This window comes from Ustilaginoidea virens, chromosome 1, assembly GCF_000687475.1.
Source record: "Ustilaginoidea virens chromosome 1, complete sequence".
NCBI lineage: Eukaryota > Fungi > Ascomycota > Sordariomycetes > Hypocreales > Clavicipitaceae > Ustilaginoidea > Ustilaginoidea virens.
Genome location: NC_057316.1, coordinates 2,557,069 through 2,584,458, shown reverse-complemented (window position 1 = coordinate 2,584,458; position 27,390 = coordinate 2,557,069). Strand labels below are relative to the sequence as shown.

Here is a 27,390-nt window from a genome sequence, read left to right as displayed (position 1 = left end):
GAAACCTCGTCTGCCCACCGGCCCGGCCCAAAGGATTCGTCTCCAAGTTTGCGTCATCTGATCGAAAGAATTCCCGTACATTACTGCCGTGTTCCCCTCGGGGCCGCCGTCGCCGTACATTTCCTCTGTCCCGTCGTTCAAGACATTTTGCTTCGCGTCTGGACCGGCTGCGTACCATCCGAGTCCCTTCTTCGTATTCAGACAGAATGGCATCCTCGGCTCGCAAGGCATTGATTCATGGCCGTGTCATGGATATCGGTGACGGTTCTGAGCAAGTTCGTCTTGCCGAGCGTCTTCTCAGCATACTCCAAACGCCGTACGACGAGAAAAAAAAGCCGACCTTGCCAGACGAGCTGCTGTACGATGATGCAGGATTGCCAATCTGGAACAAAATCATCTCCACGCCACAGTATTACCAAACCCATGATGAGATCAAGTTGCTGGATAAGTTTGGAGAAACCATCGCGCGCCGAGTGAAGCCTGGCGTGACCATAATTGATATAGGCGCAGGGTAAGTCCATCTGAACCACACATATGCTGCAAAGTGTCGTCGAAAACGAAAAACACGATGCATGCAAAGAGCAAAGCCGTCAGTACTAAACAGAAACGTCGGAAATACAAGTGACACAAGAAAGGTCGAGCATCTCCTTGCTGCGTTCGAAAAGGCAAAAGTCCCGGCCACATACTTTGCCCTAGACATCTCTGAGGATTCGCTGAAGCGCAGTGTAAGCTATCTTGCCAAACGACATTCAAAGCCCGAGGCAAACGTTACCTGCGCAGGCATCTGGGGAACCTTTGAGGATGGGCAAGCCTTTGTCGACAGATGGGTGCCGGAGCCTCGGCTATTCTTGTCCCTGGGGTCCGTCCTTTGTAACGATGACTGGGCTCCGGCCGTTAATCGCTTGCAAGAATGGGGGGCTGTTATGCGACCAAGTGATTTGCTCCTCGTCGGCATGGATGCCCATTTGGCTCAGGATTACGAGCACAAGATAGAGCAAGCTTACCATTTGAGGAAAGATCTCCTCCGAGATTTCTTTCTCAATGGTTTCAGGCATGCCAACGATTTGCTAGGTCAGCCATTGTTCCAAGAAGAAGACTGGGAATTTTGCTGTGCGCTCGAGAGGAGCCCGACGACCCGACACCGAATATTTCTCCGAGCCAAAAATGACATCAGGTGTGACATGTTGGACAGGGTTATCAAGACGGGCGAGGAGTTTGATTGGTTCGATTCACACAAGTACGGTGAATTAAGCGTACGGCGCATGTGTTATGAAGCAGGACTAATCGTGTCGGACGTTTGGAAAGACGGCTCTGAATTTCGTAAGTTCCACGGAGCCAACTTCGCCAACGCTCTTTCGTCCCTCGTTGCCGGGGTATTAATGTGTTTGTTTGCAAGGCCAATACTTGATCAAACTTCAAGACGCAAAGTATCTCGAAGATGAAGATAGTGGCGTGTCCGATATATCGTAAAAGCAGAGCGGTTGCTTGCTTGGGGGCATATGAGTCTGTCCTTCTTAAGGGGGGGTGGCACCAAGACGGATGTAGTATCATACACATTGTTTGCTGTCAGAGTCATCCGGGGGAAGAGCATTGAAAGAAGGTCTCGAAGAGTGCCGATGAAGAAGATAGAGAGTCCTTGACAATGACTTCATTAATTGGCCCTTGCTGTTGTTCCCTCATGTGAGACAGAGCACCTCTTGCTCTTGCTCGTGAATTGTGGTGACTAATGTCTCCCACCACTGTGGACGATGATGGATTGGTTCCAGCGGGTCTAGAATTGACGGCGATGGTAGAGGAATCACTTCATCAATCCAACTGCAGATGTGTTGTAGTGCATCATGCAATGGAGGCACACTCTGGTCAATAGTTGGTCGTTAGTCAGGATTAAATAGCTCAGCCGCCAAGTAAAACTGTTCGGCGGCTTTATAAAGGGCGGCTGGTTGCTTTTTAAAACGTACACTTCTGACTGGGGCTTGTAGGACTTCGTTGAACCATGTGCTCGATACAGCTTTGTGCTCTGGCAAGGTGGCTAAAACCCCCAGCAAAAACACGGGGAACAGGGGAGCCTGCGCAGTGAACTGCATCCCCGATGTCGGCATGATGATGATACACCTTGACAAATCATCCAACTGGGAAATGACTTCCGGATGGTTCCGAGGTAGCCTAAGAGATCATGAGGCGTTAGGAACAGGCATGGACTTGTGGCAACCTGGCAACACCCGAAATTTTGCGACTTGCCTGAACACTCGACACAGGAGATAGAGGATGGCGGTAATTCGCCATGCCTCTGCAGTCACGTCTGTCATTGTGGGATTGTCAACAATGACATAATCTGGGGGCTGCATGCGGACCCATTCAATGACCAGAGGGGAAGCTTTAGCTGATTCCCAGTCTTTGGATTCGGGGCTCCACTGTCTCATTCTATCAAGTTCTGCGTAGACATACTGCGCAGTCATGGGCACGATGGGGCTTTCCGCTTCCTGCTGCAGGCGAGCTGCGCAGTAGGTGACCTGACTGAGGATATGAAGCAGCTTTTTGGAAAATCCACACCCACCGTGTATTTGATACATGTCTCTTTCAGTGCCATATAAAAGCCAGCCGAAGCGTGACGCCTCCTTTTCTGCGTCAAATTCGTTCGGCGGAGGCAGCAAAGCCATAGGCTGAGCTAAAATGATGGCACGGCCCACGATGACAGATTGAGAAATGCGTAACGAGGAAGTTTGAATATTTGAGCTTCTCCAAAACCGTGATCCATGGTCTGTTGCTTGTAAGAATTGCTCCCCTCGGCGAAAGCCCTGCAGCCATCGAGGTGTGTGAGGATTCTTTAGCCGCCGCTCTGTCAAGACAATCTGTGCAAAGTATCAGCAACCTTTGAAGGAAAGAAATTGAAGGGAAAAAATAAATAAATTTCACAGTATTGTGGGCAGGGCTTGTTTTACATCTTGCATAGAGAGAATGACAGCAATGCTTATGAGCTCATTGGCTTGAGCCTCATCTCGATATGTCTTGGGGTCGTTGAGCAAGGCAGTGAGTCGTTCTTCGGCTTGACTAAATCTTTCATTTACTCTGCTTCGGATGGAATCCAGTGGTTGGTAATCGTATATGTAAATGCCAGCCAGGCTTTGAATCGCGGCGCGGACTCCAACGCTCTTGTGCATTTGAGCAAAGTCTTTCAGCCAGAGGTTTGTGCCTTCTAGCACGCTGCGACCAGGGCACCAATTCCGAATATCTATATAAAAAAAATAGTCAGAGTGGTCAGATCCTTCTAAAGATATGCACAGGTGAGAGAATTTGATGCTCGAGTAGTGGTGGTAATGTCGAGTCCAAGGCACATACAGAACATCCAAAATCGCCTGTCGGTAACATCCATCTTCGCTTCGTAGCCGTACTGAGACGGTATCAATCTCGGGGCACCCATATTAGCCACTTTCATTGATTTATTGGTTAGGATGGGTGGTGACGCAATGCACGGCGCAGCGGAATAGGAGTATATTCCGGCCCCAGTATGGCCCGGAGGGGCTGCGACATCAAGTGCCCATATCATTGTGGCTTCTCTGTTAGCGTTTGGAGTTGGTGGGCAGATGACGGTCACAGACGAGGATTGAGAAGCACACTCTTCCGCAGTCTCACTGACATCCTCCAGCTCTATGACACCAGAATCATCGGATGCCGGAGAGGTGTAAGCGATCGAGCGCTGTCTCGCAGGACTCTCTTTTGGCCATGAGAATTTTACGTAGCTGTTGACTTTACCGTCTTGAGGGCGACTGAAAAACTGAGAATTTTGTGTTCCAAAAGTGCCGATGCAGTCACGGAAGGGACTATGGATAACACAACTGCCGGAGCTTGACGTGCTTGGTGCGCTTTGGTGAAACTCATCAGCTTCTGTTGTCCCAGACAGTAGAGGACTGGTAATGATGGGTTCCGTAGCTGGGGGTATTGGTAGCGTCGGCATGAAGACTGCGTTCAAATCGACCAGATGTGGCGGCATGGGTATGGGCGAGTACTGATCATCAAATGGGTTGCTGGTGGAGGCCAAGTCGGATGGTGGGGCGTTTGATAAAACTAGAAAACATTATTAGGTCATGGCTATACTGAAGCACGGTTTCTTTTTTCTTTTCTTTTTTTTTTTCTTTATAAGAAAAAAAGGGACAAAAATGAAAAGAAAGAGAGAGAGAAATGAGAAAATTAAAGCGCGCGGATTCGCGGATACGGGAGCGAAAGCCATCGATTTCAGTGCCTCGTACCAAACCAGCCAGATCATGCCATCATATACAATCTCCGTCTCGGTTAAACTGCCAAGCCAGCAGAAACGGATGAGAGATATGAGGGTCGAGCTGCATTGTCATTCTAGGGCTCCAAAGATTGCTCACCGGTGTGGGGGGGGTGGATGCGTCAGGGGTTAAGAGTCGGGGTTGTAATGAATGACTTTAAAAGAATACACAGAATACCCGAGTCGCCGTGCTTTGGTTTTTGACGTCAAGAGGTGCCTTCTGTAGGCTCATCTTGGGCCGCTTGGCCCATTTATGCACGGATTCGTTTTTTAAACAGTAGTAACGAGAACGACGCCGGGGAGCATTGAAGTTTTGACTCTTACCTGGTGGCATAGATACCGGTATGGAGGACATGCCGGGGGCAGGTAGCATTGCCCCTGGCTGAGTGGCAGAAATGGTATTCGCTTCAAGGTTGTCTCTTGTGTCCTCGACTGAGCGGGGTGTCAGCGTTGCCCGGCGTGGGTTAAACGCTATGGCGACGTCCGGCCAGGGCATGCCGTTGGTGAGTTGCTGGGCCGAGTCGACAAGTGCCGATCTGGCTATCTGGGGACGTTAGGCATAAGAAGCATGAGCAAATGACGAGTACAGACGTTTGTGCGATATTGACGACAGCACGGGTTGGTCATTGGGCAAGTCGAGATTCTCAGGCAGCGGCGGGCGTTGCTCCCGACTCGTAAAATACAGCTTGGAATTCTCATGAGGGTGGAGCTGTCGCGCTTGAAGTTCGGGCAAGGAAAGCATCTTGATGCGTTTTGCGGGTCGATGATGTTGTTGCACGGAACTTTCCATGAAGGGCCGTGGATGACAGCTGGTTTAATAAGACTTGCCAACATCAAGTTATCAACACACAAGGGGGCTGGGTGGCCCAATGGAAAGCGAAAGACGTCGGATTCCTCAAAAGGATTGCCGTGTCCGAGGCGTGAGATGTGATCGGATGCTGTATGCAGCTACGAACCGCGAGGGATCGGGTTCCTGCTGCATATGGAGGACGGAGGAAGCCTAGAATGCCGCGGTTAGTGTGGGTGAGGCTGTCGATGCACCAGTCGACAGCCACTTGGCTGGACGGAGTAAATACATACTTCCATGGCTCTCTGGCGCAGGCTTGAACCTCGGAGGTGACGGGCATCCTGCTTGGGGGCCTTGGTGTGCTTCGCTTACCTGCATTCGTGACTCGTCGTCTTGTGCGATGTTGACAACAGCCAAAAGGAATAGCTGCCACCAGGTATAGCGCACTGGTACACTGCGTCGGCCCGTCTAGGACCAGGCTCAGGGTGGTGGGTATTCTGGACTCTGAACTCCTGAGGCGCAGCTTTGCAACACGGGGCGACCCAATAACCGGCGGTTTGCCAGGGGGTGGGTGCTCCACATCAACTCTCGGCAGCGTCAGGACTCAGCTCAGCAGTCGTCGATTCAAAAAGAGGTAGTCGAACAGAATGGCGGTGGAGCGGAGTAGGGTTGACGAGCCGGGACAGATCTAAGGGGTGCAGACTCTCGGAGTATACCGACGTAGAAACGGGATCGGGGTTGATGGATGGCAATGACCCATGGGGAGGCAAGCAATGAAGAAGGTCGGTTTCAACCACCCCCTCGCCTCCAGCCTCGCCGCGTTGTGCGATTAGCTTGAAGCTAGACGGTAGCGGCAGACAGGGGATGAAGACTGAGAGGCGTGGAGGATGGGTCAGGCAGGATTGGGTATTCGGAAAGGAAAGTTGGTCCACCAGCTCACCAGGTCGACAGAGGGTGGGGTGGGGAGGGGGGGGGGGGTTGGGTTTCTGTCAGATCTCGTAAAGCCTAGGCCAGAGTGGAGCAAGCAGACTTATCAGAGCGATTCATTAGAGATCAGAGCGGAACCAGGCCGCCGTGCGTTCGTGACCCACTGTTTTGGCTGTTGGAGCAGCCTCGAGCTGAAGAAGGCACGAAGGGAAAGGGAGGGGGGCCGAAAACATGGTGAAAACGGAGGGAAAGAAAAAAGGGTGGTGAAGATCAAGACATGGGGGAAAGTGATGATGCTGCTGCTGCTGCCGCTGATGATGATGATGATGGTGGTGGTGGTGGAGGTGATGGTGATGGTGACGGTGATAACGATGGCGACGGCACGGTCTGCACACGCAAACTTATTGTTGAAGCAAACAAGCCGAGATGCGAGAGCTCCTGGGGCCCGTTTCGTCTCTTTTCGCGTCGGGCGACTGGACTTGGCACCTGTCCTCTTCGTGCGCAATGCTGTTGGGCAAGTAGCAGTCCCTTTCCGCGGTCGAGAAGCACGGAGTAAGTGGAACTAGGATGAACAGAAAGTGCATCGGCAAGAAGGCGAGGACGGAGCCCATTGCATTATAGGGTCTGGTTGGTCTGGACTCTGGAGCGAGTCTGGAGTCGCACTTGGGATATTGAATCAGGGCAACCGCAACCGCAACCGCAACCGCAACTGAAACGGCAACCGCAACACACAGCACCCAGCGCCCAGCACACGGCTGAGGAAGTCGCCGCCGACGTCCTTGCCAAGCCGGCTTGCTCGATTCGTGACACGCCATGCCATGCCTGCCTGCAGTTCCGATTCTCCGATCCCGCCATATCCCGGAGAATTCCCCCTAACCTAACCCAAAAGGGATACCCGCACAGGTCAATTTAGCTGGGAGTTGCGTGCATGTATATATAGCCCCGCCCTGTCTAATCACTGTCTTCACCACGATGCATCTGTTTCTTTTTTTTTTTTCTTTTTTTTTTTCCCTTTTTTTTTTCTTTTTTTTGCTCTTTTCCCCCGAAAAGCTTTCGACAACGGTGCAAGAAGAGCACAAAGCAGTTGCCAGCCTGCCTACGCTTCGGTACAACTGCGGCATCGCCCCAGCGTGTGATGTCCTGGTGAGGCTCTCTCGGGTCTTGAATGCTGCAGCATGCATGGGCTGCATGGCTGGCAGGCTGCTGGAACCAGCCCGACGTCGAGTCAATTCAATGTTGGACTCAGTGGACCTGGCAGGCTGTAACCAAGACGGTGCCGATGCCAAGGCAATCCCGACGCATCCCACGTCGCAACGGGAATGGCTGATGCATAATTAATCAAGGCTCCTGAAAGGACTGCAAGCGGTTTGACTCTTGGGTCTCAGCGTTTAGATGGGGTGGGAAATCCTACGTCGTATTTGCTTCCGTGTCCCGCCCCAGACCGAAGAGACATAAGCGACTGGCCGCCCCGAGCCGCGGCGACGGCGACCGCGCGGCAGCCGTGCCTGGGCTCATCATTTCAGCATCTTTAGCGTTTTCTAGGGCCCCGTCCCCCTGCTCGGCGCTCGTTTAGCCGGGCCTGGCCCAAGACATTGTGTCGGGTCTGGTCCATTCTGCCGACTACCGACCACAGCTACCGCTAATCAAAAAATGTACGTGCATTCGACCAGGCGCGGATGGGCTACAACGAGGTTGATTGTCGCGCCTGGCATCCTATCCTTCATTCTTTACGCCTCGACAGCGTTCCAGCTGGATAGGCTGCAAAACACGGCGTGCCAACTCCGATCGAAACTGGCCCCAACGTGCTACGCTGCAGCCTTGCTTTGATTAACAGACATGGAGCGACGGTAAATGGCGGTCTGCAGAGTGTCGTGTGCCCAGCGCACAGTGCACAGTGCGTGTTTATCTTCTTGGGTTGCTCACTTGAGCCGGTGCTATGTATGCAAAAAGCAAAAATCAGACCTTCTCATGTCCGTGGAGTCCGTACCTTGGTGCGGCACGGGTTTTCTCGGGAGCTGCGAACTCCCCTCGGTTGGAACCCAAGGTTCGCGCATCACGATGCAGACTGCAGAGAGGAACGGGTTCCGTATCTGTCATTCCTGCGACTAACACCGCAATGCCCGAGGCAGAGGGGGGGAAGGGGGGGAGGAGGGGCGAGGCATGCAGCTTCCCGCTTTTGCATGTTTGAAATGAGAGGATGGACAGGAGCAAATCATATCGAGGCTTTTTGCTGTGCCAGGCGATTCGAGCCGCCAGCCGCAGCTTTCCGTCACCGCTGTGTCTTTGGGAGCCAATTTACTTTGCCATGGGTGGACTGTAAAGTAAAGCCTTGGGAAGCTGCTGGTGGGTGTGAGGACAAAAACCAAGGCCCATATGCTGGCAGGCCATGGTGGGCCGCAGTGCAGCGAGCGACAGCCAGGCAGGGTATTTAGGTCATGCGGAGAATCGCTTGACAGCTCCATGGAACCACCGGCCTCTGCTCCGTACTCCCAGACGCGATATCGAAATCCATCCATGTCCGAGCACAGACTGCCGAGTTGCTCTGTGATTTGCCGACGCCAAGCAAAACGTCCGAGCCACCGACAGGGTGGGGGTCTCGAAAGCCAGCGCTTCGATTGGGCCAGCACCCTGTCACGCAATGCAATTGATCTGCCAGCATCAACCCCTAACCCCGGTACCAGCTGCAGATCGCCCCGCGGCCCGGGTGGTGGAAAACCTTCTCCGGTGGGGGCCGACGGGAAAAAACGGCTCTACCCGGGCTGCCCCACCACTGCGCCCCACCACTGCGCCCCACTTGACATGGAGTTAAGTCGACGGCTCAAGCTTCGCCGCGGAAGACAGACAATGCGCCGTCGCTGGTTGTGACCATGGACGGCGAATGACTCCAAGAGCGCCACGGAATGCTACGTGAGTAGATACATATTTTTGAACACATACATGTATCTGTATTGATGAGAAATCCTCTTCAGGCCATTGCTGCAAAGGGTCGTACAGCCCACGTCGCGCTCCTATCCCTCCCCCCGGTCCCTCCCCCCGGTTCCTCCCCTTCCCCCGTCTCCCCCCCCTGGCGGATGCCTGCTCTGCCCGCCCACCTGCAGAAGCATACTCCTTCGTTGCTCGTTAGCCTTGTTGTCTCTTTTCTCCCTCGGCGGCTCCAATCTTGTCTCTTTGCCCCGCCCACCGCTCGTCGCAGCCCAAGCGCACGGCTCGTCTTTGCTGACGCTTCTTCTCTTTGCCCTCTTTTTTCCCTTACTTTTTTTTTTTCCTCTCTTTCTACTCTTTTTCCTTATATTTTTTTTTATTTTTTTTTTAATTTTTTTTTTCCCTTCTCCCTTCTCCCGCTTTCCTTTCCTTTTTCTTCTGTTTCTTTTTTCGGGGGGGGGGGGGGGGGGTTTGTTTTTTCCCTCGTTGTGGCTGCTGTATCTCTGCCAATCCCGACCCCTAGGCCATATGCCGGATCTGATCCTTCGCACCAGCCATCACCAACGTTGCTCGCATCTTCGTATCCCCCGCTACCTAAGTTGCCTGCCTGCCTGCCGCCCTTGCGGAGTTGATCGCCTTCCTTCGTCTCTTGACTCTCTTGATCTGCGGGCCAATTGCGTCCACGTCTCCGTCTGTTGGCTGAGGGCCCTGGCTACTGGGCAGGACCAAAATCCTCTCCCAGAAATCCACGCGGCTCTGGGAAACAAGAATGGCCACGACGGAAATTCGCCAGGGGCAGGGCCGCCCAGAGCATTTGTAAATGACTGCCTCACCTAACCGTCCGCTTCGTTTTTGCTTTCCCCTTCCTCATCCAATCCACCCTCGACTGGCCCCGGGGGTTTTTTTTGTTTTTCTCTGTCCACAACCTCGTACAACCTCGTACGTCTGGCATTTCAATTCCGGCGTTTTGATCTTTATCCCCTCAGGCGCCCTGCCCACTTTTGAGATCATTCTTCCCCCCCCCCCCCCCCCCCCCTTTTTCCGCCTCGCTAACCATCGCCTGCTCTGCTGTATCCCCCCGCCCTTATTATCATTATTATTGATATTATTACTTTGGCCCTTTTTTTTTTTTTTTTTTCCACACTGTCTTGTCCGGTCGCTCGTTTGTGGCGCTTAGCCGGACAACGTGTGTCTCCGACAAAGCCGCCGATTCAAGCTCCAACGCGGCGATTGTGTCCTGCCCCGACTCCCGACACCCTTCTGCTATCCGTCTCGTCACACCAAACGCACCGAACACGCGCAAAAGCCCACAGCCTGGTGCTTCGTTGAGCCTGGCTGGTCGCTCTGGAGCTGCACTCTCGCGTCCCGGCCGCACACTTGTAGCCGCGCCTTTTCTCCCCGCCGCCGTCACAACCTCCGAGCACCGTTGAAAGCCCTTGCTGACGACACTTGGTGACAGTGACCTCTCCGCCCGCTACGTCGACCCGGACAATCTCCTTTATCGATTCGCTCTGACGGCAGCAAGTCGGGTGCAAGTCGGGTGCAAGCGGACCTCTCGAGCAGTGCGCATGTCCTCCCTCACGCCGGCACGGTTTCTGCTTGCGCCGCATCCGCCTCACCCCCCTGGAAAAGCGGCCCCGGCCCCGGCCCCGGACAGGGCTCCTCCTCCAACACAACATAGCAAACAGTACTCACATGCTGGTGCATAGAACCTACGACCCGTCATCTGCGCGCCCCATGCAGCAGGATGCCAGCGCCGCCCTTTCCTCATGTGTTTGAGACGGCCACGAGGCATTCTGAACCCAAATCTGCATCAGGACCCAGCTTTTTGGACGTTCTGATTCGTCAACAACTCGATCTTCTTGCCCGCGAGTTTGACGTCGGCCTAACCACTGCCCCACCGGGCCCGCAGTTACACCCACACCCTCACCCTCACTTAAACCATCACCCGCACCCGCACCCGTACCCTCACCCCCACCCCCATCCACACCCACACCCACACCCACACCCACACCCGCATCCGCATCCGCATCCGCATCCGCATCCGCATCCGCATCCGCATCCGCATCCGCATCCGCATCCGCATCCGCATCCGCATCCGCATCCGCATCCGCATCCGCATCCGCATCCGCTCGGCCCACTTGCACACCCTCTCGGGCCTCCTCTCCCTCCCGCAGTCACTACTGATTCTCAAGACCTGGTTTCCGAGATGGGCGACTACTTTGCCAGGACATCTATCCTGTGGGCTCAGCTCACAGAGCACTTGATCAAGGGACCACATATTACTCAAGCGTCCATCAAGGCCCACGAACGCTGTAGAACAGAGAGCCACATGTCCGATTTTGCAGAGTTGGCCAGGATTGACGTCAACATATCCAAGCTCAGGTTTGTCGCAACTTGACAGCCAGCCCCCCACCCTTAACTTTATTCTGCTCTAGCCTTGCCCTTAACAACTTCTTCTTTCTTGGGCTAACTTGACGTGATGATGGCTTGATGCAGGCGCATAAGAGATCTTAGTATCAAATTCTCGCGGGACGTTCAAGAAACATGGCAGCCAGAATGTGCCATGATGGATCGCGATTCTATTCTTCTTCAAACCCCAATCTCGCCCTTTTATGACGACAGAATGTCGTCTTCTTCCCTGGTGGAAAGTAGACCACTGGCGAGCGTCACCGACCCGTCCCTGCCCCTGTCCCAGTTTGCACCCCGGAAACTGCTGCCCGACAAGGGCCAGATCCATATCGACCATGGGCGTGGGCATGTCAGTGCCGATATTTCTGGTTCAGATGACTCATCCGATGGCGACGAAAAGTTCCAAGATATAGACATGGACGCGCTTAGGCAACGAGGCAAGGGAATATATTACTGCCCCAAGGGTCTCAAGTGCGACAAGGGCGGCGTTGACAAGGACGGTAATCGTGTCGTTTTTGACAGGAATTCGTCGTTTGCGTACGTCGTCCCCCTTTTCTCTTCTTCCTCTTTTGCTTCTTTTTCCCTCTCTCACTTCAACCGCCGAGTCGTCCACGTGTACTCCGCAGGCTGACTGGATTGACATGCGTGCAGACAGCACTGTAACAAACATCGTAAGCCCTGGCGGTGCGACTTGCCTGGATGTCCAAACCCTCCGAAAAAGAGGAGATTTGCACGCCGAGATGGGTTGGAGAGGCATAAAACAACAGTCAAGCATTACCTGGTCACGTGAAAGGACATACATGGCATACATAGTACATGATGAAGCCTGCAAGGAGAACAGAGTACTTGCAGCGTCAAATTTAAACCCGCGAACTCCTCTTGTACCGGACGGACGGACCCTTGTTCTCCATGTTGATGATTTGTCCACCCTCTTTACGAGGTGCATCTGTCTTGGGGATAGGACACGAATGTTGAATATTTCATGCGATGGACATTGCACACGGTAGATGCTGCGATATGCAACGCTTGTTCGTCGTGGCCCATGAGACTATCGGATTCCCAAAGTTAGCCAGCCAAGTACGGAGTAGCTAGGCCCAGATGCTTAGCCGATTTCGCCACAACCCATTGCTGTTAGTTATCTTTTACACATCTTCATCGAAATACGTGCTGTTCTACACTCATCTTCAGCGTACATAGGAGCAGTGCGACAGTACGTATCTGAGGCATTGCCGGTATCAAAGCCGCCAAAATGTTGCCCCGAGTCTCGGATCGGCTATGCTTGTTCTTCTCGTCAAACCCAAGTCTAGCTTGGACTGATGATGACCTTTAGCAGAAGAGACTGGATACATGGTTCTCATCCGATTCAATGCGTCGGCGAAGAATCACTCACTGGTTGCTCGATAATACGTCATCTTGCTCTGGTACGCTTCGTCAGCTTGTGTTCCCGGAAATGGCAAGTGAACGGTTTTTGCCAGGCAACAAACAGCATGGTGGTAGATGGATGGCATTCATATGAGGCACAGTCCGGCCATTCTTGACAAATGGCCCGCAGCCCCCAGCTGTGGGCTTAAAATGCAAGTATAACAATGGCAAATTCACTATTTCCCAAGGCATGGTATTATACAACCGTCAAGTCCGGGTCCTTTGGTACAGCAAGTCATGCTGATAAGGGTGAGTGGTTTTTTGCTTCCTGTGCCATGGAAGAGGACGTGGAAAATAACCGGAATACTCAGGAATCAATAACTCTTGGCTTGATGGACAACGCGGCGATTCCGTCTTGGTTGCTCGGTTCTCCTGGGATATCACGGATTTCGTCGTGTCCTAAATTAGCAACGAGCTTGGACGGCTTGGAAACCAAACCCTGTGCAGGCGATCATGGGACCGGTAGAGAGATGGCCTGATGAACTTAAACCCTGTGCAGTGTGTCATGTGTGAGTAGGTGCGATAGAAAAACACGCGGGCGACTCGCTGCATTCCCTTGACCAGTCAATGCCCGTTGCCAAGATTCATACCCAAACCAGCACGCCCCTTCTGCTCAGAGACAAGGCCGAGCCGCTTCTCCCGCATTGTCTGGTCACTCTTTTGAAATTCGGTGCATGATAGTCCTGGTTCCGCCAGGACATGGGAGTCGGCGGTACCTTTTGACTCTGTTTTGACTCTTAAGGCTGCGTCGCTTGCAATGCAAGTCTTCCGAAGCATGCGTCAAATACGCTGGTCGCTATGGTGGCAGTCTTAATGCAGATACGGAAGTCCTTCCAAGCTTGTCATGTGAGGTTTTCAAGCGCGGCCTTGGCAGTTGAATACCGCGGGACGAGTTGCAGATACGCCAGTCCATGATTGTCGTTCCAGCCCCAAGTCTAGAGACTTGCGGAGTTGTCGGAACAGGGAGGAGACGATGAGAGTCTTCCTCTTGGCCGAGTTGTCATAAGTAGCTGGACTGGTAAGAAAATCCGCCTCGTTGAATCAAGCGTCTTTCAATTTCTTTTATTAATCGACCTATGCCCTGAAGCCTGTCCATGTCTTACGGTAAAGTTAAATCCGTTCGCAAAACCAAATTCAGGGTAAGAAACAAGTGGAGGCCTTGAGCGAGCGTTGGGCAGGAAAGGTTACATCCTGCGACGAATTCGGGTCAACGGAACAGCATAGAGAGCAGCAACTCCGTGATTATCCGCAAATCATGAAGCATGGTGCATCTGCATTGTTCCATTGGTGTGTGCCCACTCCGTACATGGTGTAACTTACAAGGAAGCCAGCAATGTAAGGCGGTACGGAACCAAGCCCAGCTTGCTGCATGTTGTCTTGGGGTGGCCATAGAGTTACCTCGTTGCCCTGTCTTCAACCTTGAGATAACAACATTCTTTTGCGTCTTCATGAAACCAACCCAACACCCGTAGCTGTTGATCCAAATGCCCGAGCCTCAAGGCTTTCGTACTTATGTGCCATGTATGCCGCTTGGAATTCTCACTTTCCCGGCGAAAAGGGGAGGGGGGGGGGGGGGAGGGAAGTTTGAGATAGATGCTTGCAGGGAAAGGATTCCCTGTCTATTTCAATTGTGCTGCGAAAGCTCTAAATGGAGATCTGCTAATATAATCACTCTCAAGTATTTCTCAGCTATACTGCTTACTCCGCTGACGAAGGTTGGGAGCGCAGTGATGTGATCCAGGCGGACATGGTACTGATAGCGATGCGCTCCGGTTGTGGCAGGACTGCTACGTCCGAGGGACTGACTTGGAAGTGACGTACAGGGGGATGCCAAGGACTATACTAGACTCGAGCAATAAAAGATTATTGAAAAGGAAGGGAAGATGAAATGAAGAGTGGGGAGACGGAGTAGCTGCTCAAAGCACAGGGGAAGGCGATGGGGCATCAAGCCAGCACCAAGTGAAACTCAGGTGGGCTGGATGTGGTGCGGGTATAAGGCAAAATGGTTCGAGTCATTTTCGTTTTCGAAGACAATACACGGGAGGAGAATGAAGCGGCCACGGAAGAGGCTAGGGTCGACTGCGTTGGGTCGTGGTCGTGGTCGTGGTCGTGGTCGTGGTCGTGGTCGTGGTCGTGGTCGTGGTCGTGGTCGTGGTCAAGGTTGCATATCCAGGCCATTGATTGCTCAATCCCTCGGATACTTGAAAGAAGCTGCAACAGGAACTTTCGGTGAAAGGCTTTTATTTTCTTGGGGTCGGATGAGGAACTGACGATCAAGTCAGGCCGCTTGGTTGGTTGAAGTCGGATAGAAGTCTGGCACAACAAGCCAAAGCCGTCAATGCGTTGGCGTGGTGGCGTTTGAAGTTTGGATTGGAGTCGAGGTACTCCGTAGTTTGCCAGGAACACACCAACGATTGGCCAGTAAAGGTTGGCTTGCTCCCGTCGTTCTTGCCTGTCCCAAATGACCAGACCACGAGGTCAGCTATACTTGGGCCTTGTCCATCTTGTCTCCTTCCCCGTCTGTCCACCTTGAGCTGCTCCGCTTTTCTGTTTTCCACATATCAAGCTGGCTGGGTACAGCTTCCATGTGCTATGCACCAGTCTATTTACTACCTCTAAGGCTACTTGTCTTGAACATTGACGACTTGACGGCACCAGGGACCAATACCCTGAATGACAATTGCAGACCTCGTGCCAACATCCAGGGAATCAATCCCGACGGGCGCACCAAGCAAAAAAGGGAGGCGGAGGATTCAAGCCTCCCCAGGTGAGGAGGGGTCCCTGGAGAGAAAAGACGCTGAGACAGCATGAAACAGAGAGTGCGTAAACAGAGCGGGAAGATTTTTTAAACTATGCCAGGAATAAAGTAGGTCTCATATTTTTACACATATTTTTCTATATATAGTGACTCTTTGCATTTTTAATACTCTAAACTTGTATACAAATACTATGGCATAAATAACCGCAGTACGCATAATTGCAATGCATATAAAAAATATTATACTAATAGCTGTAAATGCCTGCTACTTTAGTATACTCTGCTCACTATATATATAATACAGTATCTCTTAATTCATTATCAATACTAATCAGTATATTGTGATATATATTGCTTATAAGACTATTGCATAAGCAAAAGTCGTAGTATAAAAAAAACATATATAGAGAGTAATAAAAAAGATGAAAAATATAGCAGGTTACTACTTATAAAAAAGGGTGTGAAAAGATATATATAAGACCTATTTTATTCCTGGCATAGTTTAAAAACCTTCCCGCTCTGTTTACGTGTATCGAAACAGAAGGTGCCTGGTTGATAGCAAGCTCAAGTAAGACAGTGGACTTGGTGGGGTCTAGTCTGTAACACGGCACCGCACAGGCCTGTCCCCGTCTATGGCAAGGTACATATAGCAGCTTGTCCTGGAAGCTATTGGCGAAACAACAGATGACGCCACGTCACCCGGGTCAACTAACTCTGGGCAAACATGGCGCGCTCTGACTCTTGGACTTGGACTTGACGAGAATAGCTCGTATGAAGTGCGCATGGCCCGGTTGGATTTGAGATGCCCTGATATAAGACGTTTTGATTCGCCATCAGCCCTCCCCTCCGACTGCCATAAGTACCTAGGTACAGTTATTACTCGTACCAGCGACTGGAAACGAGGCTGAATTGGAAGCTGCCATCTCCACCAACCTCCAGACGCTAGTGTGGCGGCCCTGCCAACGTTTGTAATGTGGGGTGTGTGGGGGGGGGGGGGGGGAGGGAAGGGGCGAAGGGGGGTGGTTTGGGTGGGACTGGGTTTGTTGTCTCGTTTTGTTGTCTCGATAGATTAGGTTTCTAGCCAAGGCAAGGCCCTTTCTTGGCGGAAGATGCCTCAAAAGATAGCCTGACCAGGAGGAAGGTTTGGCAATAAGTTGTTTCTTTTTATCCTCTCCCGACCTTTCCTTCCTGCCCCGCCCCCGCTCATTAAATTGCCACAAGTTTTGCGTCTTTTTCCTCATTTTATTTATCCTTTGTTTACAAAGGAAAAAAAAGAAAAAAAGAAAAAAAGAATAAGGAGGGAGAGGGGGGTGCCGGGAAGAAAAATTGCTCCCAGCAATCATGGCTTTTCCTCGGCTACTCGGCTACTGCCACTGGTTCCAATGCCCTACAATTTGAGCCCCAGATGTTCCTCATCACGTTACTCTGCAGTGCATGCATGGCCTTGGAATTCCAATGCGTCGCAATCTACTCGACCATCCCGCATGACATATGGTCCAGGAAGTCCCTAGTAGGTGAGCCGTATGTAGCTGCTCCGCGGTCCGTACCTTGTACTTGTAGTTGGCAGACGTTGGGCGTTTCGGACCAGAGTTGCCTTGCCTTGTTGATGGTTGAATTTTGGTTTGTAAGAGTCAATCTTAGCATAGACGACGACCTGACCTGGCACAGGCATTGGCCAGGCTGTAATGGATCCATGACTTTTTCCAGACGAGCGCGGCTCCCGATGCAAATCCCAATCCCACCAAGGAATTTGCGTCGTAAGCTGGCTGGTCCTTGGTAGGGAAGAGTCAGGAAATGCTCCCAGCCGATACGTACCAGCCGTGCCAGCCGTTCCAGTCGCACCAGCTGCACCAAATGCACCAGTTGTTTGCGCAAGCCGCCACGCCCCTCTCTCCCCACCAGCCTCTTGCCGCCATCCGCACCAGTCTTTTTCTTCCCCAGGCAACTCTTCTCTCAAGCCACGGCAAGGACTCGTTAAGATGCGTCTGGAAGGAGGCAGAGTCCAGAGTCCAGACACAGGTCGACTTGGAAGACTTACGCAAAGGCTGAAAGATGACACCTACAGTTGGCAGGGGTGGGTAACGACGCGAGAGGAGCATCCTCGTTGTCGGGATAAGACATGTCCCTGAGTTCCTGGGCTGGGCTTACTCTGCCTGCCGAGGTACAGGTACCTACCTCCAAATGTAGAGAGGTAGGTACCTACCTGTTATCTTAGGTACCTAAGGTAGGTTTCCCCACGTTCCTTCCTCCCATCACAACGTGACAGGGATTGAACGTTGACGGTGTTTAGCTCTGCCGATGGTTGGCCTCATGGTCCGGGTTAAGTTTTCCATCATTTTCGCATTTATTCCATTTCAATTCCATTTTTATTTCTGCCCGCTAAGATGCAAGGGGTAGGTCGGGCTTTTGCCTTGTGCGTCTGGTTCTGCGTGTGCGTGTGGGTGTCCTGCTCGTTTGTACCCTCACGCCCCCTCCCCCCTCCCTTTCTCCCAAACACCCTTCTTTGGGTGGGACATGCTGGGCAGGAACAACCGGGAAAACGACAGCGCAGAGAGTTTGATGTTATCATCATGACTTTGCTTTGATACCGCAGAAAACAGACGTGCGCTCGATGCATTTTCGTTCTTCTTTCGCTCTCGGATGCCGCATTCGTTGCTCCCACGCCCCCTTCTGTTGATTATCTTTCGGTGAGGAAACTGAATTCTCAAGTATAAAGTCTCAAAGCTGCTCATTCCTAACCGTGTTTTGCCGAAAGAGCAACCTATTCTGTTTCCCAACAGCCATGATGACAGGAGGAAGCTGTCAGAATGATTGATTAGATTTACTCATCAATTTCCCTCTTGGCCAATTAAAAGACGTTTCCTTATAGGTATATGTCCGGTACATTTCAACAAGACAGTCGGGAATCCAGCCGGTCAAACCTCATAGGCAGTCACTTATACCGCCCACTCTCTCTACCTGCCTTTCTAGGTACCTAGTCATCAACACTCTGTTACTCTCACCCGCCTCGTACCTCCGTTGCCGATCCATCTCGAAGACATCCGTTATTCAGTTTATTTCTTTATCTCTCTTCCTTTTTTTTAATTCCTTTTTTTTTTTTTTTTTTTTTTTTTTTTTTTTAAAAAAAGCAAAGATAGAGAGTGAGGGGGGGAGAAAAAAAAAATCACCTCGTCACACAAACCCACGATCTGTCAATATGACGCGTTACCTCATCATCGGAGCCGGCAACTTTGGGGCTGGCACTGCATTGGCGTTGGTCAAACGGGAAGGAACTACCAGTGTCACCCTCGTCGACACCACCCCATTCCCCAATCCTCGCGCCGCCTCGCACGACATCAACAAAATCGTTCGTGATGATTATCCTGACAAACTTTACATGAAAATGTTGAACAAGGCCATGCCCATGTGGCGCAGCCATCCCCTATACAAGACATGGTATCATGAGGTCGGCATGCTCAGGGCCGACCCTTCCAACTTTGGGCAAGAAAGCATTACCTCCTACAAGGAGATGGGCATCAGCAACGAGTCTCACTTTCTCCCCGTCGACGAGGTGCGGAGGAGATGGAACGGAGCTTTTGCGACGGCCAACTTTGACGGCCTGGACAAGGTGCTATACAACCCCACGGTGGGTTTTGCCGAGGCTGACAAGGTTCTCGGTGCTGTTGTCGAGGAAGCCGTGAATCAGGGTGTGCAATACGTGGTGGGCGTCATGCTGAGGCTCAACTTTGGCTCCAGTGGCGACTGCACTGGCGTGACATTGAAGTCTGGCGAGACACTGCATGCAGACAAGATCTTGCTTGCCACAGGGGCACGAACTGCAGCCCTTTTGTTGCAAAGCGCTCCAGAGAATCCGCGGCTTCATGCTGGTGATAGGTTGCTGGCTACTGGTGCCATCAGTTTCTACGCCAAGGTTCATGGGGCCCAGAAGCAGAAACTTTCCCCAATACCCGTGTTGAAGAATTGCTTACTTCAGGTAAAAGGTTAGTTGCAACATTTCTGCCGCATCCCCCATCCAGCACATGGCGTTCTTGCCAAAATCAAAGAGGGGAATAACCCCCCCTGTCCTTTTCCACACGCACACGCACATGTATATTGTGCCGATTTTAGCGGCAACCGGCTGACAAGTGCACATGTGAATATACACATATATAGGCGAAGGCATGTCGATACTGAAGGACGGCACAATCAAATTCAATTGCGACATGTGCTTCACCAACAACGTTGAATGCCCGGTGACTGGTCAACGCCTGTCTATGGCCCCGGATGAAATAGTCTACAACGTCTGGACTGGACCCAAGTTCCTCAAATTCTTCCAAGAGCGCGCTAGGAAGACTTTTGATGGGCTGTACGGCAAAGAAGTGGAGGGTGTTGCGATTGACGCCTATCGCGTGTGCTGGTAAGTTGCGCCTCCCGGCCGTGAATTTTGCGAAACCCCCTTCTTCCCCCCACCACGCTGAGGACTTGCATCATGAACCCATGTATATGCATGAGCTACTGACACCCCTGCTTCTTCAGGGACGCATCTACTCCCACACACGATTTCTTGATCACGCCGCATCCCCATAGCAAAGGGCTCTACGTGGCGACCGGCGGTTCGTTTCATGGCTGGAAGTTTCTCCCAGTGATTGGGGACTACGTCGTCGACATGATGCAGGGCAGCCTTGACCCCGAATTCGCTGATCGTTGGGCCTGGGACAAGAAAGGCGGCCATGGCGACCACTCCGCTAATCCAACGTACTACATCGTGGGGGACTTGCAGGATTGGCTCGCGTGAACTCGGCTTTTGGGTCCCCTGAAAACAAAGGCTATATTGGCCGACATGGAGACCAGGGGCAACCAACCGTCAATGGCCGCAATTCAACAATGATTTTGGCACCGACGTTACTTCCGGGGAAATTCGAGACGGGAGGGTGGAGAAACCTTCCGCATTTTTATAACCGATTTGAGCCTTGTTTGGGTTTTTCGTTCTTCATCATATTTCGGCATCATAGCATGAAAGCCGTAGGGAGCCTTGGACAATTTGTTGACGAGTTCTATTTATTTTTCCTTTTTTCCTTTCTTCTCTGTTCCGTTTCTAGTCATGGAGAGCAACGAAAATCTCGTCTTGGGAGAGTCAAATCTTGAATGCAGGCACAGGTCCGAAAAGCTGGAAAGAGTGACGACAACATTTGCCAGCAGCAGACCGTGCACGCAAACCAACGTGAACCCCCTTCTCACGTACGCCCAAGCATGCATGGATGCATCTTCTCCTCGATTCGCATCGCCAGGCCTCCGGGTTGATGCCCAGGACCGCGGCGCAAACCGTTTGACCTGCCAACGTGACGGCGACGGCGTCTGAGCCAGCATGGCTTGAAGCTCCGGTTTTCCAAAGACACAAAACACAAAGAAGCGGTCAAGCAATCGCTGCTGGGAGGGGTAGCCAGTGCGATGCGCATCGCATCATCTGCCTCTTCCTTTCTCTTTTGATCGCCACGAACGCCGGCGAGGACTACTTGATACCTGATTCCATCCTGGAGTCTTCTCATGTTTCGCGACGCTCGTGGGTTCCAGAGACGGTAATTTTGCAAGAGGTCAAAGGTGATTGTCCGCGTGATGCTCTCGTCATGCTGCCTGAGTACCTTGGAACTTGTATGGGTTCGGCACCGGTCGTGACGAATGGTCATCCAGGCCGCCCAAAGTAGGGCTCAATGGTCATGCGATACGACCCACGCTGTGGAGCGGCGCCGAGGGCAAACGACGGGTCAGATACGCACAGGGAGGGGGATGGCTTCGTCTCGCCAAAGCAGGTACGTCAGGTACGCAGAAGGTAGGCAAGTACCTGCCGGTAGGATGAGGAAATCCCCGTTCCTGGCTTTCATCGGCCCCCATGGGAAGAGCCCCGCAAGGCCCGAATATCAAGACAAGCCCCGTTGAGTTGTCATTTTCTGGGAACTGACTGATGCAGAGGCATGTTGTGGGCCAGCTAGCAATGCCGGCATGAGGCGCGCGCGCAAGTGTCGAGTGAGAGAACTGTACAGGGATACTCGCGTGCCGCCTTTTGTCCCAACACGCACTGTTCCGGATTCCCTTCGTTCGTGGCCATTCCCGGGTGTCCACCGGGAAGAGGGGGGAGGATGTTGGTGGTGTGAGACGGAGGGGTTCAAGTTCCCGCGTTGGCGCATAGGCTGATGGACTGCGGTGAAGGGTGAAGCAGCAGTGTCAGTCCGAATGGCTAGCAACATCAAGGTTTGGCGGCACGGCCAGACTCTGGACCCCAGGGAGCTTGAGTCAATCAATGTCGATGCCGCCAGCAGTCAGCCAGCAGCAATTGAGTTATGTTGGTCAGCCACCCGAGGGGCAATGACAAAACACTGTATTCCGACCACTCTGCCTCTTTTCCACCTCAATAGGGACGTCACTGTCTCGTCACTCACGGCTGGGGGACCACGGGTTCTCATGTTGAAGCTCTTTGTCTGCGGGAGCACCTGGTCCGTATACATGCAACTCTTGTCGCACTGCGGGCCGTCGGGCCTAAATGGCCAAACCTAATAAGAATTTGGCGGCATTTTAACGGCAGAGAGCGAAACTTGGAAGCCGGCCCGACCCTGGATCAGCAAACGTATTGTCGGCTGCTTCGGGAAAGACTTTTCGTGCCCCTGGAGGATAACAAAGACGGCACTGTGGGCGGGGAAAAAAAAAAAAGAGAATTAAAAATCGGGAAGAGAGGGGGGAAACAAAAAAAAAAAAAGAGGGCCCTTGCTCGTCCATTCAGCTTAGGGCAGACCGCCATTTGCAGCAACTTTTCGTGCAAAACATGCCTTTGATCGCTTCACTCGGGAGTCTGTGCGTCTTCATGTCCAGCGTCTGTGCGTGGCTTGGCATGTTGCGATGATGTTGAGATAACCAAGGACCGGGACATGCAGTCGCTAGCAAAGAGCAAACAGCATCTTGCTTTCTTCATCTTCTTTTCTTCTTGCAAGAGGCAGCAAACATGCAGCAGACATGTGCTTGGCCTGGCGCTCATGACCCGTGCTCATAAGCAAAGTCCCTGGATTCTCAAAGTAAGCAAGGAAAGCCTGGAGAAGAACTTGGGTTGATGAGGCATGGGTTGCCACTGTCTTGTTTTGTAACAGCACCTAGAACCCAACATGCACTCATAGCAGCCACCCGCCCCGTCGCAGGAGTCGAGCAGGCCGAGAAACTACCGCGAGCGTGGAGGATTCGTACGTGGTAGGGGAAACAGCCCGACTCGTTTGACTCGTCTCGCGATGGCCCCCAAGACAAGGGACGGGATCGAGGCACGTCGCGCCGGGGACTCCCTTGTAGAGAAACCTTGTGTCGCGACTCGCAACCGCGCGAGTCGTCCGCCGGCGCTGCTTCGCCCTGCACATGGCTGCGCTCGCAGCTTGCTCGCTATGACTCGGGTCCGTCCGTTCACGACAACTTTGAAGGGGGGCGGGAGGGGGGGGGGGAGAGGCGGTGACCCAACGTGGGGAAACTTGGGTTCGGGGTTCTGGTTTCAAGGCACGGGTCGTAGACCTCGGTCCAAGCCCTGCTCGTTGTTCCTCCGTCCGGGTGTCAAGGCGGCACAGGCTCATGTACGCAGCTTGCAATTTTTTCCTGCATCTTCAGCCGAATCCAAAATCCTAGACGAGCTCTTGCCGCTTCGCCGCTCCGCGTTGGGGGGGAGTCTATAGACAAGCGGCAGCAGGAGCATCGTGGCCAAGCACTCGTTTTCATGCAGGACGCAGCGTTGACAAGTCTCGCATTATGCAGGTCGACCGAGGCGCTTCATCAAGGCTGCTTGAGTGAGATGACATGCAATCCACTTGGGAGCAGCGGACGGGAGGACGGGAGGACGGGAGGACGGGAGGTTTCAACACCATCCAGACTCGTGGAGCGCTCGCGAAGAAGCAAAACGAAAACAAACGAGGCACGCTAATGTACGTCCGGACCTCCGAGCACCCCGAGCAGACAAGGGCCGATCGCGTTGGTGACAAGGGAGAGCGGGAGAGCGGGAGAGCGAGGGCAGCTGGCTGGACTTGTTGCTTCAACGTAAATGCAGTTGAACTGCAGCCCGTTAGGGTTAGCGGCGCGTCAGACTCACCAGGTTGCCCCTTGGTGCGTCGGCGGTGTGCCCAAAGTACAGGTACCTTCTTAAGACCTTGGCCAGGGAGACCAGACCGTGCTACTAGTACGGAGGACTCCGGAGTACGTACCCCTTGCCCCTCGTCCGAGGTGACTGTTGACTGTTCTACAGAGAGAAATGTACAAGTGCTCTTATAGGGGTCACATTTACATTTGCTAAACGTCTGGTGTTTTATTCTACTATATTTCGTTCCAAGAATCAAGACGTCAAGTCAGTTGAGTGATCCTGTACGACGAGCGTGGGAAGGAGAAGAGCCGCCATGCTGCACGCCGGAAAAAAAAAAAAAGAAAGAAAAAAGAAAGAACCTCTGATAAACCACGCGGACATGTGGGGGGGGGGGGGGGGGGGGGGGGGGAAACGAGGAAAAAGAAGAAAAAAACCACATCTAATAAACCTCGAGGACATATCGTCCCTCGTCCTTGAGCTTCTCAATCTCCTTCTTCGGGTCGACCTTCTTGCCCCTGCTCCTGGCGTCGGCCGCAATGGCCTCCTCCAACACCTTCGTCACGTCCGGCACAGGCCACGTAGGCCCGCAGAGATAGAAGCTTCCCTCATCCTGCACGTACGCCTTGGCAATCTCGCCCAGAGTCTCCCTCATCCTGTCCTGGATGTAAATCTTTTGCGCCTGGTCTCGAGAGAAGGCGGCGCCGATTAGCGTGACCACGCCGGCGGCGAGGTACGCCTCCCACTCTTCACCGTAGAGATATTCCTCGCGCTGGTGACGCGAGCCCAGGTACAAGAGGATGGCGCCAATATCCTTCCCTTGGGACTTTTGCATGGCGCGATACTGGACAAAGGCGCGGAAAGGAGCCAAGCCAGTCCCCAGACCAGCCATGATCAGCGGTGCCGTGTCCCTCGTCGGGAGCTTCATGACCGAAGGCTTCACGGACGCCGTGACGGCTGCGCCGGGCTGCAAGCGGCTCAGATAGCGGGTCGCATGCCCGTAGCGCGTCCTGCCCTTGGTGTCGACCCAGTCGACGACGACAATCATCAGCGTGACCGAGTTGGGAGTCACGGCCTGCGCCGAGGCGATGGAATACTCGCGCCGCTTCAGAGGGCTCACCAACTTGACGAGCTCGTTGAAACCGGGCCGAGCAGACTTGAACTCGTCCAGAACATCGACGTACGTGAGCATCTCGACCTCGCACCGGCGCTTGAACTCGTCGGCACCCGCAGAGCTGCCGAGAGCCTCGAGCTTCTTCTTCTCCACGTCATCGGTGGCAAAACTGGCCAAGCACTCGTAGAACCGCTTAGGAGGCTTTCCGAGAATGTCCATGTTCTGCATCAAGGCTTGGTGCACGGTTCGAATCTCCAGAGCCTCCGAGTCTTCACGAGCAGGCACGCGGACCAGCTCGGCTGCATTGAGACCGTAGGATTTGATGAACTCGGCCACCTGCTCTTCGTCGTTCTCCGCATGGATCCCGAGGGCCTCACCGATCTTGTAGGTGAGCCCCGAGTCTCCGAGATCAAATTCAATGTGGAAGATGTTGCGGTCGTAGTCTGTGGGTGTGAGCCGACGATTTTCCTTTACACGGATGGTGACAGTCTTGACTGGCAGATCAGGACGACTAACGGCTCGAGTGTCGTAAGCTTCCTTGAAAACAAGACCCTTGGCAGCCGTCTTCCAGTCGCCAAGTTGCAGACTCTCTTCCACCTGTGCCTTGTCGAAACCCACAAAGCTGTTGGCTTGAAGAAAAGTCGGGAGGCGAGGAGTTTGAGAGTCTGCCTCCGCTTCGGCCCAGGTGGCAGGCACTTGAATCTTGCTGAGACACTGATCGACTGCATCAACAACTTCCTTTAGAATTGGGGGATTGCCCTCCGCAGCCGATAGCTTGGTAACGGTCTCGGGCCCGATTTCTCGCTGCGCAACTTTGAAAAAGGCCAGCTCAAGGAGCAGTCTCGACTCCGTGTCCTTTTCCAGCGCCGGGGAAAAGGATGTGTCGAGAACAAATAGCTGGATATCTTTTGCTGCAAGAGTCTTGCGAAAAGCAGCGGAGAGGCGCTTCTCCACCTCATCAGCTTTGAAGTTGGGCAACCTGATGATGACCTTGCCACTCTCAGACAAGTTTCCGAGCACATCCACTTCCTTGAGAATGCGCTCGTCGCCAACAATAGCAACATCGGCGTCGGACACGTCGTAGGGAGCCTCCAGGGCCTTCTTGGAAGCTCGCACGTCGGTTCGGACGATGCCGCCTTGTGTGAGATTGTCGTAGGTGGAATGGACATAGACATTGATGGTTGACTGTTTGGAAAGGATGTTGCCGATGACGGCAGGTGAATCGACAGCAGCGGAGTCGTCAACATTCCAGAAAGTGTACTGTTCCGCGTTTACGAGACAGGGCAGCTCACTAGCTTCCTCTCCGCCGTTACCAAAAATCTTGTGCAAGGTGTTGACCAATCCCTGCGGACTCATAGTGTGGGCTGGGGTGTACTTGATGTCGAGAACCTGGGGTTCCTGTTCGAACTTTGCCGAAAAAGCAACGGCAGTGATGACGTCGCCGTAAAGGGCAGACTGCGTAGCTTCGTCCTCTACAGCGACTTGATCTCGAACCTGGCCGAGGACCGCAATGGTGTGGGTGGAAGCAGGAATGGTCTTGAGGAACTCTTCCTCAATAAAAGGGCGGTAAATCCGCACGCCAAGGACGCCAACCTTGGCCCCGTCGGCGGCAATTTTGCCGAGAGCTTGCTTGGCGACTTGAGTCTCGACACTGCCAAAGACGACCCAAACCACATCAGGGGTCTCGTGTCCGTGGTATTCAAAGGGCTGATAAACGGTCCCAAGCTCGTCATTGAAAGCTTTCAGAAGCTCCACGACCTTGCCGGCGGTGTCGAGGCGGGGGTTGAGGTGGGCCGCCTCGGCGGACAGCTTCTGGTACAAGTCGGCAACTCCAGATTCGCTGAGCGCGTCGACTACTCGGAGAGTTTCTCTGGCGACACGTATGCCATCGTAGATGTGCACGGTCGGGATCACCGTGGCCAAAAGGGTCGAGAATAGAGACATATGCTGGGCCTCATAGGCCGAAGAGGTGCCGACCAAGCCTAACCCAAGGTCCTCGGCGAGTCTCAACGCAGTGTCATAGTTGGAGACGAGACCGCCAGCGTCGGTGTAGTCGACGGCAGCAACGTGAGCGACGAATGGACTGGACAGGCGATACAGCAGGGAGAGTTGGTCGAGGGTTCCCCTCAGCTGATGGAGACTGCTGGAGGGAGCGAGCAAGGTCTGAGGTATATGCCTCTTGGCCACGTCAAAGTCCGGGGAAAAGATGTAGCCCAAGGCCAGCGAGCCTGCGCCGGTTCTGGTCTGCAACGACAACACTCGAGGGACGTATCCATGGATGTTGGAGTTTTGCTGAGCGGCCCAGCTTTTGGCGGCAACGTCGAGATCAAAGGTCTCGGGGGAATAAGAGAAGATTTTGTCTGAAAGCTTGTAGGCAACCTGCTGCACTAGGAGCTGGGCTGTCACATAGGTTGGCCCAGAGATGTCGCTCAACGCGACAGGCTGCCCGAAGGGTAGGGTGGATGAGGATGGGGGCGTGTCCAAGTCGGAAGAAGGCAAGGTCTCCTGAGGAACAGCGACCGAGACAGCGCCACCGCTTGATGCCTGCTGCTGAGAGCGCATCTTGCCTCGAGTCCGGTACCTGACTGGCGCTTGACTGGTGCCTGGGTCGTGAGAAGCTGGTTGCGAAGCAAGTCAGCAGGATGAAATAGCGACAGACAAAGGGCTGAGTGGCAGGGTGAGGTTGGATGGCTGGCTTGGCTAGCTC

At 53.2% G+C, this 27,390-nt stretch overlaps 6 protein-coding genes across 6 annotated transcripts; 3 read left to right on the top strand and 3 right to left on the bottom strand.

Moving 5' to 3' along the window:
- Positions 1-206: 206 nt before the first annotated feature.
- On the top strand, positions 207-1,470 carry UV8b_00494 (uncharacterized protein; the record flags this gene model as incomplete). Its single annotated transcript, XM_043137992.1, has 3 exons — positions 207-511; positions 623-1,320; positions 1,397-1,470. The coding sequence occupies 3 exons, from the start codon at positions 207-209 to the stop codon at positions 1,468-1,470; spliced, it is 1,077 nt and encodes a 358-aa protein (XP_042993926.1).
- A 206-nt stretch (positions 1,471-1,676) lies between these two features.
- UV8b_00493 (uncharacterized protein) lies at positions 1,677-2,657 on the bottom strand (the record flags this gene model as incomplete). The annotated part of the gene is made up of 3 exons (XM_043137991.1): positions 1,677-1,856; positions 1,959-2,163; positions 2,239-2,657. The coding sequence occupies 3 exons, from the start codon at positions 2,655-2,657 to the stop codon at positions 1,677-1,679; spliced, it is 804 nt and encodes a 267-aa protein (XP_042993925.1).
- A 252-nt stretch (positions 2,658-2,909) lies between these two features.
- On the bottom strand, positions 2,910-3,433 carry UV8b_00492 (uncharacterized protein; the record flags this gene model as incomplete). The annotated part of the gene is made up of 2 exons (XM_043137990.1): positions 2,910-3,229; positions 3,337-3,433. 2 exons carry the CDS (start codon positions 3,431-3,433, stop codon positions 2,910-2,912), a joined length of 417 nt encoding a protein of 138 aa, XP_042993924.1.
- A 7,682-nt stretch (positions 3,434-11,115) lies between these two features.
- On the top strand, positions 11,116-11,981 carry UV8b_00491 (uncharacterized protein; the record flags this gene model as incomplete). The annotated part of the gene is made up of 3 exons (XM_043137989.1): positions 11,116-11,291; positions 11,406-11,855; positions 11,945-11,981. 3 exons carry the CDS (start codon positions 11,116-11,118, stop codon positions 11,979-11,981), a joined length of 663 nt encoding a protein of 220 aa, XP_042993923.1.
- Positions 11,982-18,694: 6,713 nt separating this feature from the next.
- Positions 18,695-20,272, top strand: UV8b_00490 (uncharacterized protein; the record flags this gene model as incomplete). Its single annotated transcript, XM_043137988.1, has 3 exons — positions 18,695-19,478; positions 19,651-19,894; positions 20,014-20,272. 3 exons carry the CDS (start codon positions 18,695-18,697, stop codon positions 20,270-20,272), a joined length of 1,287 nt encoding a protein of 428 aa, XP_042993922.1.
- Positions 20,273-24,011: 3,739 nt separating this feature from the next.
- UV8b_00489 (uncharacterized protein) lies at positions 24,012-27,245 on the bottom strand (the record flags this gene model as incomplete). Its single annotated transcript, XM_043137987.1, has 1 exon — positions 24,012-27,245. One exon carries the CDS (start codon positions 27,243-27,245, stop codon positions 24,012-24,014), a length of 3,234 nt encoding a protein of 1,077 aa, XP_042993921.1.
- Positions 27,246-27,390: the final 145 nt, after the last annotated feature.